Source organism: Homalodisca vitripennis, chromosome 6, assembly GCF_021130785.1.
Source record: "Homalodisca vitripennis isolate AUS2020 chromosome 6, UT_GWSS_2.1, whole genome shotgun sequence".
Lineage (NCBI taxonomy): Eukaryota > Metazoa > Arthropoda > Insecta > Hemiptera > Cicadellidae > Homalodisca > Homalodisca vitripennis.
In genome coordinates, this window is record NC_060212.1 from 115996056 (window position 1) to 116010857 (window position 14802).

A 14802-nucleotide genomic window follows, 5' to 3' on the forward strand; every position below is an offset into this window, starting at 1 on the left:
GTTTAACCGCGGCCGAGTTTCTTAAAATACCATATTAGAGTCAAAACTGAAGTATGGTATAGTTTTCTGAGAATTGTTTCTTCAGAATTACAAAAGAATATTTTTTGCGCATGGTCTTCCAGGTTGCCTGGGATCTCGGACCGCGAGAAAGTTGTAGAGGATTGTTTACGGACAGATAGTGCCTTAACACCCCCTCTTTATTAATTTATAGTCGTTAGTTTTGTTTTTCAATGTGCTTTGAATTCCAGATCAAAAGTTGAACAGTAGAAACTAAAACCTAGAAATATATAAAAATTAAATTCATACTTTGACCCGGAATAATTTAACCCTGTCTCTTCAATACGCCAAGTTTATAACGCCTCGTATTATCTAAGACGAAATTAGACGTTATCGGTAGGACGAATGGTTATTTAAACTTTCCACGAGTTCTCAAGATTCTTTTAATATGAGCTTAACATTGACCTAATGACAAAGTATTATTATTATTAATTATTATTTTAAAATGGATTCATGTAATTGATTTACACAATACGTAATGTTTTATTGTGTAAAATAAAAATATGTTTAAAGAACACGAACCCTCAAGTGTAGTACTATTTATGAGCCACGATTTTACCCTACAATCGTTTATTAAAATGTTATAAAATCAATTAAACTCATAATTCCATAACTTTCGTCGTTTTATTTCTACACACACGCCAACCATAAAAACACGTTTTTATAAACATCTAATTTTTATGTTTTACTTTTAGATTTTTTGTAGAATTGTCTACCATAGTTAGATAACTTTTATAGAAAATTACCGAGAAGTGAGTAATAGCGATTAAAATAACAGATTTTTAAATAGTAAAATGGGCAAACTAAAGATTTTGCACTTTTTTATAACTAACACTGTCGGCTCTTATTAACAAAAGTCACTAATACACAACTACAGTTCACAACAGTAGAGATAATAATGATGTTAAGACTACTACGAATTAGCTGTTCAAAGTGATGATAAGTAAGCATTCATTGCCATTAGTCTACTGCATTCTCACGCTTGAATCGCGGGAAAGTGCGAAAGGGGCTGGATGTTATTGTATTTCTCAATCCCTACGAGTTGCTCAATGGACTCTTTTTAATATTCTAAAAAATACTAGGTACAAGGTTTGTATTTTACTGTAAAAAAATAGATAAATTATCAAAACAAATAAAACTAAACTGAACAATTAGCATGGTTTGACTACAAGAATAGTTCCAGTTTAATACATGTTAAAATTTACCTTGATTATTTTTATCAATGGTGGGTATTAAACCCCCCCAACCCTCCTCCTGGATACGCCCGTGCAAGGAAGAATAATAACTACTTGCCATTCACCACTATAATATAATATAACATATTATGACACTACTAAGAAAGTTAAAAAACAAAATGTTTAATGAAAATAAATCTGAAACCTACAATGATTATTTACATGTATTAGACAAAATACGCTTGTAGATGTTCCCAAATATACAGAGATCGACGTTGATAAGGAACTTATAACATATCTAACAGCAATAAATAAATACATATGACATAACGCCATAAATATAATTGTTGACATTTAAGTATATCAAACCTGGACTCTTTCTACTGTGGTGCTCCTTTCGGTCTATGAAATGCCTGAAACACCCCATGTGAGAAGGTATTCTTTATCTTTAAGTCCATAAATACTCATAATATCCAAAAATCTTATACTAACCCATACACAATGATAGCAGTATTATATGTCTTGACTAACACATTTCCTGGCATTGTGTGGTCCCGGGTTGGAGACAATTACTTGCTATTGAACCACAAAATAATTATAGTGTGCCTAGAGGTTGTTTGAGTTACTCAAAGCCTGCTTTTAAGAAATCAAAAAACAAGACGCTCGTACAGATGTTCATTTACCCATAGGCAAAGCAACCCTTTGGACTGTAAACACCTAAATTAAAAATAACTTAACCTTAAAACTAATGTGAAGTAATGTATTTTTATCATGATTAATTAATTATTTAATGTAACAAATAGGCTTGTATATCTTGTAATACCAATGTATCATTTTAAGCTGTTAAAATTAATTTTAAATTTTAGTAAAATTAATATGTAAACTATATCTAAGCTTTGCCATTTGTAAAATGCTGAGCTATAAACAAGTGAATAATATATAACCTACATAGAATGTTATTATAGTACCATTTTAATGTAAAGTAGTCCTATGGTGAATTCAGTGTACATTTCAATGTTGAGTAATTTTATAACATGAAATATAGGATGGATAAGTCAGATTATTACAGAGATAAGGTGATTCTTGCACCAATGGTTAGAATTGGTACTCTCCCCATGAGGCTATTAAGTCTTGATTATGGAGCAGATATTGTTTATAGTGAAGAGTTAATTGACTGGAAGCTTCTACGCTGTGAACGCAGAGTTAATGGTAAAGTAAACATACATTTCTTTCATTAATTATTAACATAGATGGCTATTATAATAAGCGGCCACCAACATAATTGAATGATCAATATTCATCACCATCTAAAAATATGGAAAAAAAATATTGGGCCAAATTTTTATTAGTTATTTCGGGTATAGTACGGACCCGGTTTTTATATCGATATTACTAATTGTTCTATCGATATAATGAACCGATACTGATTTTTTAACAAAGTTAATCAACTTTAAACACTTTCATACAATAAATGTACTATCTTTTATATAATAACAAAAGCTCTTGGAAGACTGAAACATAGTTTAAAAAGTGGCATACCGCCGACCTGCTTGCAGATAGCCTAATCTATTTGTACAGAAGCGAACTACAATTTTCCAGAGAGGACGCTTTTAATGGCTTCTTGAAAGCGGTTAATCATTGCTTGTCAGAAGAAAACATGAATAGTTATGCATTTTTTGTATTTTCAGCTATAAATGTTTGATATTTTGTTATTATTTATGAGTTTTTCATATTTACAGTTCTAATTGTCTGTTTGATTGTTATAGATCCTTTATTATTTATGGATTGTCTCTATTGTATCATATTAACTATTTAAATTTCAAATATGATTGTTATTATGACTCATATGTTATTATGTGTTGAGTCATATGTTGATATGATTGTATTCGATATATGAATATTAAGCACCTATTGATGATTATACTAATCGATATAAAAACGAGGTCCGCATATCGTACACCCTACCCCAAAAATGCACAGTTTAAATATTTTGTCCAAATAAATATAATATTTATTCACTGTTGGTCTTATATTTTGTCATTCATTACAAGGAATAATATCAGTTAACTACATAATATCTTAGTGAATAAAAGTAGGATTCTATCAGATTTTTATATGAAACCTTTTTAATGGCACTCAAATTCAAAATTGAAGTAAAAAGTTGTTTATTGTACAATTTTAATGCTTGGTAATTTCTCAAAAGTTTCTATGAGTGAACTCCCGTACCGTACCTATTGGTTTGTGGGGGATATTCCTCCTTGGCAATTTATCTCTCCTTCATTATTTTTATTGATAACCAATTATTCATCAAACAACATCGCTGCTTCACCTAATATTTTACTTACCGCTTGCCACTGATCTTTGTAGTAAATCACATAATTACAGATTATGAACACTTAGATCTAGTCTATTTGGATTGTTGTGACTTTCCGTTTTAATATTAACCTCATCTGTGTTCTTGTTATTAATTTTTAATGTCTTCTATTGATGTTCACTCACACTCACATCCATTTTCTAAAAAATAATAAGCCAAATTTTTAGCGTTGCATCCTTCAGGATGGAGAGGTTCACTTTCCTAAAGTGAGGCTTGAAGTTTTTGTGTATTTGATTGTACAGTAAACACTATTTTAAAATAATCGACACAAACTGTATATAATATAATCCAGGAAATGCTAACAAGAGCAATAACTAACTGAAGTTGGTAGGAAGGGGTTTTCATACTTTGGCTCCAAGCTGTTTAAATGGCCTTCGCCTACAGATTAAAACTATGCTTTTTATTGGTAATAAAAAAAAAAAACTGAAAGTGTTTAAAATCAATGACCCATTTACATTTATAATGTTGCTGTAATTATTAGTATTTATTTAATTAATTCTAAATTTGACAAGAATTGATAGAGCAATTGTTAACATGGATGTGTCCTTGCAATAATAATATTTTTAATTCTTTAGTATGTATAAAACATCCTCAATAAAATCTAAAATCATTAGAGTTTACAAATAGCTTGTCACGATTCACCAATCCCACTGTGTACAAACAATAACAGCTGTTTTTTGAAGCTTATAACTAACATGGATTACTGTATGTTGCCAAAAAGAATAAATTGATATTCCTACTCTGGGGGAGTGGAACTAAACACAATAATAATATTGTTCTTTGATCTGATGATAAATATTTGAACTGAATTGATAGTTTGTCTTGGATGGGTAGTGCGTATATTTAGTGCACGAAGCAGTGAATGTTTTTTAATGGGTTAAACTTTTAAACTTTTTAATTCATGTCTTTTTCTGGTTTCTTTCCGATATTTTTGGGAAATATACAGTTATAAGTTAACAAAAAATGTTCATAATGGTCCTATTCTTGAATAGTTGGCCTTTGCCTGTTTTTGTTAAACAAACCAACAGCTAAACAATAGGTTGCATAGTTCTTGTAAAAATACTATGAAACTTAGAGGTAAGCTAATGGTTTTCTAATACTTTACAGATATTTTGAATACAGTAGACTTCATTGACACCTCTGATAGATCGTTAGTGTTCAGAACATGTGAGAGAGAAAGAGGCAAAGTGGTGCTGCAAATCGGAACGTCTGACCCAGATCGTGCACTCAAAGCTGCCAAGATTGTGTGAGTTTAGAATTTATTGGCCTTTCAAATTATATAATTTTCTTTAATTAAAAAAAAATTATAATATGAAAATAACCCATGTTTTTATATACGACTAGCGGGCCCGGCGCGCTTTGCTGCGCATTTCAATAATTTTTTGCAAAAGTTGCCCGCGGCTTCGCACGCAATTTCCCGTTGAAAACAGTACACTATATTCACTTATTCTTTTTCTATCACATTCTAAACATTGCTGAGATAATTGATAGTCGTTCCATCGTGAGCCTCTTGGGCGTATTATGAAGGTATGTACCATATTCCTTAAGAACCGAAGTCCTTATATTACTTAGTAAATTTTTTTTTTTTACTATAATAAATTTTAGATTAAATTAGTTATATCTCCGATGCCACGATTGAGCTTGCTTTGTTGTCTCGATCGAGAGAATATGTACACACGGAGTTTTGAGAACCATACTTCTGTCAAAAAAAACAACTAAGGTTGATTTTATAACATTCTTTATATTTGTAGCCAACGTAAGATAGTAATTATGATATCTGCATTACTCTTCTGATCAAGCATGAGCATGGTTTATATTAAATAAATATTGCAGTTAAAGGTGAATTTTTACGTCAAATTTGAATTGTATTATCTGGATAGTAAAGTCTATGTTTAACAGTGATTGCAAAAACAGTTTAAACAAAATTTGTCGTTTCTCTTAAGCTTACTCTATGCTTTAAAACTATAAGTGTAATATATGTTTACAAAGAACAGCTGATTAAAAATTTGAAAAGACGTTAACATATGTTTGCTGCAATGCATTTCTTATGGGTATTTCTGTAACCAGTGGGGCGGAATCCTGAATCGGGAAAGGGATGGGCATAGCTTATAAACCTTCTCCGTGGAAAAAATACATATACGTACAAATTTTCATCATGATTGGTCCAATAGTTCACGATTCCATAAAGGACAAACATACAAACATTCATTTTTATATATATAGACTAGCGGGCCCGGCGCGCTTTGCTGCGCATTTCAATAATTTTTTGCAAAAGTTGCCCGCGGCTTCGCACGCAATTTCCCGTTGAAAACAGTACACTATATTCACTTATTCTTTTTCTATCACATTCTAAACATTGCTGAGATAATTGATAGTCGTTCCATCGTGAGCCTCTTGGGCGTATTATGAAGGTATGTACCATATTCCTTAAGAACCGAAGTCCTTATATTACTTAGTAAATTTTTTTTTTTACTATAATAAATTTTAGATTAAATTAGTTATATCTCCGATGCCACGATTGAGCTTGCTTTGTTGTCTCGATCGAGAGAATATGTACACACGGAGTTTTGAGAACCATACTTCTGTCAAAAAAAACAACTAAGGTTGATTTTATAACATTCTTTATATTTGTAGCCAACGTAAGATAGTAATTATGATATCTGCATTACTCTTCTGATCAAGCATGAGCATGGTTTATATTAAATAAATATTGCAGTTAAAGGTGAATTTTTACGTCAAATTTGAATTGTATTATCTGGATAGTAAAGTCTATGTTTAACAGTGATTGCAAAAACAGTTTAAACAAAATTTGTCGTTTCTCTTAAGCTTACTCTATGCTTTAAAAACTATAAGTGTAATATATGTTTACAAAGAACAGCTGATTAAAAAATTTGAAAAGACGTTAACATATGTTTGCTGCAATGCATTTCTTATGGGTATTTCTGTAACCAGTGGGGCGGAATCCTGAATCGGGAAAGGGATGGGCATAGCTTATAAACCTTCTCCGTGGAAAAATACATATACGTACAAATTTTCATCATGATCGGTCCAATAGTTCACGATTCCATAAAGGACAAACATACAAACATTCATTTTTATATATATAGATTATAATATTATAGTCAACCAGTCACTTACAGTTCTTTATTATATGTTAGTTATTTGCTTGGTATATAATTTCTTGTTTTCTTTGTTTTTGTTATAAGTTATTTAAAATAACTTGTCTTAAATTTATTTTAGTTCTCTAGTACTTTATTTTCTTTTTCTGCTTTTACAAGATTTCAATGATTATTCTTATTATTATAAATTTTATTATATTGTTTTCACTGTACGTTTCTTTTATTTTCAATGCGTTTTGTTAAAACAAGGCATTCTTTTAGTTTAAAAAAGAAGAAGTAAAAATAAATAACTTGAATCTGTAGTATATAGATGAGCTAATTGAATATAGTTACAAATTTTTTAAATTAATTTTGAATGGTTTGGTATACCTACTTTTAAATAGGCTACGTAAAAAATAATTACCAGTGAGAAAATAAAAATATATTTAAAAAATCAGGTTTAAGACAAAAATATTAAAATTGTATTACTAAACAAACATTTAAATACAATAATCACACACATATAAGGTGTGTGTGTGTGTGGGTGTGTGTTTTTTAGCTGTTTTGATATATGAGGTGTCTAGTATCAAAACCCTCCAAATCCTCTTAATTCATTTTTTTAGCCAATCAGCAAAAACTGTCATAAGCAAAGCCTTGTCCAGATAAAGATTCTTTTACCAAAAGCCTTTTTCTCTATTGCAGTAACAAACCTTGCAAGTAATTGAACAATTATCTTATGAGTTAAAGAAAAATTGCTGTTAGAATTTGGATCTGGTAGATTTTTATACCAAATTTAGGATATGGCTGGGTTCAAAACAAACTTCTGGATGTACCATTGTTTGATACTTCGATTTTTACTTGGTGCTTTGAAGTTTTAAACATTATCTAAGTAGCTTGAAATAAAAATACTAAATGTAAGAAGTAATATTAGTCAAGTTCAGAAATATTTAAAATTTTACTAAAAGTTTTCTTTTTTATGCCTATTTGAATGAATTTTAATCAATTTACTCAATTTAATACAAATCTAAGAATAGGGGAAAAACTACTTTTATAGGGGAGATTCTACTTTTGTCACAACTCCACTCCTGTTTGTTAAAGGTCTCTTTCTTTCCTTGTGAGATTCATGAAACACAGAATAAAATTAATTCCTGTAACATCTTCCGTTATCAAACATAAAAAACTTTTTAAATGCCATGCTGTGTATATGGTTTTACTTCACTAATAAAACAAACACTGAAAGTTAAGTAAACAACAGAGCATCATGGGAAGTCACATGACTTGCCCGAGCACTCTCATTGACTGATTTGGATGTGGCGGAGATTGAAACCAAACATTACACCATTTACACCCTTCTCAGATTTGGCAGATTTTGATACTAAACTTCATTTTCAACAATATTTTACAATAGGATTTGGCTGGTTTAGAAACAAAGAATTTTATTCTTTAAACTATAAGAAATTATAGAGAATTCAGTTCTTATGAAACTTGGATTTCAAGTGTTTTGGTACTAGGCACGTTAATATATAAAATAAATTAGTTTAATTTTTGTAACAATTTAATTTGTATATAGATGCTAATGGTTTTATCAATTTTTCCTCATAATTATCACCAAAATTACAAGGCACTCTTTACATTAAACATCAAGTTTTTGTAATAAGCTGTCATAATAATTCACAGGCTGATGTAACAACCGCTGTGACACAGTTGTTTTGATGTCGTTGTTGTCGTCATAGTACTAACCTCCCAGATTTGATCATCCTCATTTGCAAAAACATATGTTAATCACTGGGTGTTAGATTGGCATTGTATGGAGGATGATCAAATTGTTTCCTTTCAAATGATGAAATGAGAACCTCAGTTCGTTTTGCTACATAATAATCTATGCGGGGAGTATATTCACGTAGGTAATATCTCATGTTAATACCTCACTTGTGGATGGATATTGTCATGCAGAAAACATTTTTTTCCAATAGTTAAAACATCTAGTAACAATTCGATACTTGAAACTTGATGGAACTCCTTTGATAATGAAGGAATTGTTATGCGTTTGTAGTTTATACTTTTCGTTCACTTTCTGCACCTAATTGTCAACGATCACTGAGGATTGCCCACTCTGTTCATCATCATGAATATTCTTTTGGTCATCTTTGAAAGCTCTTACCCATTTGTACCATTCAACCACTTTTAATGTTTTGTATGTATACTTAATAAATCTTATGTTGAATTTCAACTGCTCTCTCCCCTTCATCACTAAGAAAACAAATTCAAGAATCAAGAATAATTTATTTTCCTCAAATGTAGGTATAAACAATACAGCTTACAATAATTCCATTTTATACCAAAAATTTACCCACACAAAGGGAAAATAATAGGGCCTCAAAGGCAAGCCTGTTATGAGGTTCCTTCATATTTAATAGCATAACCTGCTGTCATCAGAATTAAATAATGGTATTATACTCTTTAGATATAATCAGTGCAGTCTTAAATAACAATTTGTCTTTGTAAAACTCAAACTAGACACAAATAGATAAATACAATTTACATAACAATACAATACAAACAATTTATATAACAGATACAATGACCAAAAAACAATGAATAATACTTTTATCACCTAAGAAGTTATATTTAATTCAGCAGATCTTCTATGTTGCTTATGGTAAACAGCCATTTTAAAATGCCCTTCTTAAATTTGTTAAAACTTCTTACACTTTTTAAATCATATGGTAGCAAGTTGTACATGTTTGGTGCAATAAACATATAATTTTTTTGTAAAAGGTTATGAATGGTCTAGGAACATAAATATTTTTTCTACTTCTTAATTTATTTCTAAACATATATTCAAATTGTTTGGGGAATTACCACTCTGCTTGTAAAATGCTGCTATAACTTTAAAAACAAAAAGATGTCTTAATGGTAGAATTCTCAAGCTAAGGTACAATGGCCATGAATGGTCAGAAACTTTTTTTCTTGTCATAACTCTAATTAGATATTTTTGCTGGATTATCAGTGGCATAAGGTTGCTGATGTAAGTTCCACCCCAGCATACCAATGCATACTCTAACCTACTTTGTGCTAACGAGAAGTAAACAGATCTTAAAATATCTGGAGGACAGAGATCTCTCAAAATATACATAGTTCTTATAACATAATTTAGTTTATTTTTAAAATTTTTAATTTATATACTCCAATTTAATGTACTGTCTACATATAGCCCCAAATATTTAATATACTCACAATCAACAATGTTTACACAGTTTTTGTTACATTTACTTGACCTACCCAAACAATCAATGCAAGGGTAAGTTATACTAAAACAATCTGACTTTGCTCCTACAAGAGAGAAATTTATATACACAGTTTTCTCAGGGCTTAGTAGTAATTTGTTTTCAGTAAACCACCATTTTAGAGACGCTAAATCATAATTCATATCCAACTCAATTTGATTCAAATTCCCCGCAACATACGTAAGAGCTGTATCATCAGCAAATGAAGTAACATGCCCTCTAAACTTCCCATCACACAAATCGTTAATAAATATTAAAAACAAAATTGGACCCGAAACAGAACCCTGTGGCACCCCATTTTTTAGCACAATAATATTACTAGCAACATTTTAAATTTTTACACATTGCATTTTGTTTTGGAGATAACTTTTAAACCAATCATGTATTTTACCCCGAAAACCATACTTGTATAATTTATCTAACAGTACATCATGATTCACACAATCAAACGCTTTCTTTATGTCCAAAAATAAACAACTAACTTTTTGACCCAAATTGATGTTATTTGTAACATTATTCATAAAATGCAATAATGCAGTCTCTGTGCTTATACCCGCTTGGAAATCAAATTGATTTTTGCCAAAGAAACTTGTTTTTTCCAGAAACCTTAACACTCTTTTTTTAATAGCTTTCTCAAAAATTTTTGATAAGGTGCTTAACAACGAAATTGGACGATAATTACTGTAGTCTTGCTTTGCCCCTTTTTTAAAGATTGGAATCACTATGGCTGTTTTAATGCATCAGGGAAAACTCCTGTAGACAGACTTAAATTTATAATAAATGCAAGAATTTTTTTATGTTTGAGCAAATGTTTTTAACAAGCACAGAACTTATTCCATCAACCCCTGTAGTATTACTTTTTTTAGATTGTGAATTAGACTAACCACTTCCTCTTCAGACACATAATCAACAAACATAGACTGCCCCTGTAGATTACTATTAAACACTTTTCCTGCTTCCAGGTTATAAAAGCTGTCATGTTTTTTTTCGTGCTGATTTAACTTATCAACAACAGAAATGAAATAGTTATTAAAGGCATTTGCAATCTGTAGCTTATCTTTAATGAGAACATTATTATTAAATTTGTCTTTTTTGCTTTATTTATTTATTAACCCGTTCTTTGCCCTTGCTTAACTAGCTATTGATATAAAATAAATAAACGTTTGATTTACAATTATTGTTATTGAGTTTATTTGTCACATACAGGGTTTCGTGGATTATACTGCCATGGGTACATAAATAAAATTATATCCAACATAGGAAAAATTTTGGTACATGTTAAATTTGAATTTATACAAAAATAGGTTTAAATTTTGGAATCATAAATTGGGTAGATGTTACTTGAGTTCAAATCCAGTTTTACTTTGTATGTTCCATTGACATTTATTCATCTTCCAATCATCCTTGTCAGCTTAGTGTAGTATTGGTAGTAGTAATCTTTGCAGATCTGAGAGTTCTGGTTGTCATCCAATATCAAGTGTTCATAATCTAGTAAATGTCTTTTCTGTTCTTGGATTCAAAAATCGAGATTTACCAATTTAATACAAATAATAAAAGTATTACTGTATTTAATAACTCAAATGTTTATTAACTTTGATGAGAAAAGCTTCTTCCCAGTCTCCTATTAAGCCATCATTCAAAAGAATAAAATTCCATTATTGTAAAGTCACCAGCTGATCTAAATTCACTTTATAACTCCAGGTGTTGTAAACTTACTTTGCATAACATCTCCTTGATATTAACCCTTTGCGATCGGATGCAGTATGTAATAGTATGTCCTCTACGATCGCGTGGCCAGTGTGACGGGCCACAGCCATCTGCGCATCAAGTCGTATTAGTTTTCACTTGAGTTGTCCCCGGCGCTCGGATGGCCAGTGAGACTGGCCAACATAGAATTCCTTCAACGGTCGGATGGCCAGTGCCACAGACCAAGAAATACATTCTGCATTTAGAAATACTTTATCAGCGTTAAGATGGCTATAAAGTGCTGAAACCTATCGAGTAAACATTGAACTAAATGAAACATCTGTTTCATTACATTTAACCATCTTGGATTTGAGGAATACTAGAAATAAACAGGTGTTTGTCCGGTACCATTTGACAGTGGGAGCATTTCAGATTTGTTGAAGTGTCGTAAATATTGTGATTAACCTAGTTTACTTGTTATTGTGTTAGATATCGTGCAGTTATTTATATTTAGATAAATGCAATTTATTAACAGTTGTCAATATGGATAAACCTTTAGTCCCTGACGATTTTGAAGAGATACTGTTTAATGAAAATAGTGATGTTGACTCAAATCATGACAGTGATGTACAGTCTAATTTCAGTGGTGATTTTGATAACTATGTAACTGTTGAAGAACTATTTGAAGAAGATTCAGATTATATTGAAAATAATGATGAAAGAGACCAGACAGACAATGCAAATATAGTAGGCCTAGATGAGACAGACTATGGAAATATAGTAGGCCTAGACGTGGCTAGAGAATGGAAAGAATGGTCTGAAGGTGATGGAAACTTTAACAAATTTATTTGGACACAGGTTAGTGGTTTTCAACTTGCAGGTAATGAGAAACCTTCAACCCCTTTAGAGTTTTTTCAGCTTTTCTTTACTGATAGCCTATTGATAGAAATCGTAAAAGAAACAAACAGATATGCTATTGAAAAAATTCAGAAAAACACACCTTTACAAAAGAAATCAGTATGGTGGTCATGGGTAGAACTAACACTTTCAGAATTGAAAGCTTTCCTTGGAGTTATTATAAATATGGGAATGAACGGCAAACCAGAAATGGCTGACTACTTTTCCACAAATTGGGTAGACTACCAACCATTTTTTAAGGATGTTTTAAGTAAGGAAAGATTCTTACAAATATTCTGGAATTTGCACATATGCCCACCTCCTTCTGGTCCTGTCGCTGGGACATTGACTCGTTCCGGTAAGGTAAGAAATGTTTCTGCGTATCTGGATAAAAAGTTCAGAGAATATTATGTCCCACAAAAAGAAGTCAGTGTTGATGAAAGCACCATAGGCTTCAAAGGACGTATAGTCTTTAAAGTCTACAATAAAGACAAGCCGATTAAATGGGGGATTAAGGTGTTTGTGTTGTCTGAGTCCTCAACTGGATATATCTGCGCTATTGAGCCATACTTTGGTAAAACAACAACTGACCGCTTGAATAGGCCAGATTTAGGAGTTACAAGCCGCATTGTCCTACATCTTGTAGCTAAGCTTAAGGAATCTTATGGCAACATTGAGGGTCTCCACGTCTTCACTGACAGGTGGTATACAAATATGGATCTGGCAGCAGAACTTCTAGAGTGGAATGTTTATCTAACAGGTACTGTAATGTTAAACAGAAATGGCCTACCCGCAATTGTGAAACCACAAAGAAAAAATGCCAAAAAACAGACTCAAAAGCTTAAACTGAAACAAGGGGACATAAAAACCTTCAGGAAAGATGAAAAGTTTTCTCTGTTACTGTGGAAAGACAAAAAGGTAGTGTCAATGCTAAGTACACTGTATGGTGATAACACTACCGTGGCAGTTAGGCGACAGCAAAAAGATAACGTAGTACAAGAGGTGAAAAAACCGACTGTAGTTTGCAATTATAACAAGTACATGGGGGGAGTTGATCTTGCGGACCACTACATATCATCATACTCTTTTACCAGGAAGTCGATCAAGTGGTGGAGGAAAGTTTTCTTCTGGTTGTTGGAAACCGCCATCGTCAACTCATTTGTACTTTACAATGCCAATCAAGACCAACAACATCAAGTTAGACAGAGAAGTTACAGAAAAATGTTGATCACAGAATTAGTCGGGGAAGTGCGGAATATGAAGAAAAGAGGAAGACCGTCTAACAGTGTAGATGATGAAAGACTTAACGGAAAATTACATTTACCCTATCCTCTACAGACTGGCAAAACCAAGGACTGCTCTGTTTGCAGTGACAGAAGGCCGGGGATGCAAAGAAAACAAACAAATTTCTTTTGCAAAACATGCTCCAACAATCCAGGGCTCCATATCGGCGAGTGTTTTGAGAAATACCACTCAAGCAAAAAGTTAAAAGAACAATGAAACTAAAGTCGGCCACAGTGATAGCATAACTAGCAATATAAAGTTTTAATTTCTTTCATTATTCAATAAGTATCTAATTCCAATTTCAAATTAATGTAAACCAAATGTATATTATAATTCCATTAATGTGTGTCTGTATGAGCAATAAAACAATTGCAGTAAAGTAATATTAGTTTTTAAAAGAACAATGAAATCAAAGTCGGCCATAGTGATTGTATAAGTAGCAATATAAAGTTTTAATTTCATTATTCTATAAGTATGTAATTTATTGCACTTTCAAATGTAAACCAAATGTATATTATAATTCCATTATTGTGTGTTTGTATAAGCAATAAAACAATTGCAATAAAGTAATATTAGTTTTTAAAAGAACAATGAAATCAAAGTCGGCCACAGTGATAGCATAAGTAGCAATATAAAGTTTTAATTTCTTTCATTATTCAATAAGTATCTAATTCCAATTTCAAATTACTGTAAACTAAATGTATATTATAATTCCATTAATATGTGTCTGTATAAGCAATAAAACAATTGCAGTAAAGTAATATTAGTTTTTAAAAGAACAATGAAATCAAAGTCGGCCATAGTGATTGTATAAGTAGCAATATAAAGTTTTAATTTCATTATTCTATAAGTATGTAATTTATTGCACTTTCAAATGTAAACCAAATGTATATTATAATTCCATTATTGTGTGTTTGTATAAGCAATAAAACAATTGCAATAAA

At 31.2% G+C, this 14802-nt stretch overlaps 1 protein-coding gene across 1 annotated transcript in view; it reads left to right on the forward strand.

The window, feature by feature from the left end:
- Positions 1-1918: 1918 nt before the first annotated feature.
- Positions 1919-14802, forward strand: part of LOC124364770 (tRNA-dihydrouridine(20) synthase [NAD(P)+]-like) — a 30602-nt gene continuing 17718 nt past the window's right edge. The window contains exons 1-2 of the mRNA XM_046820509.1: positions 1919-2441; positions 4714-4852. Coding sequence (XP_046676465.1) covers positions 2267-2441; positions 4714-4852 — 314 coding nt within the window. The 5' untranslated portion in view covers positions 1919-2266. The remainder of the gene's footprint in view (positions 2442-4713; positions 4853-14802) is intronic.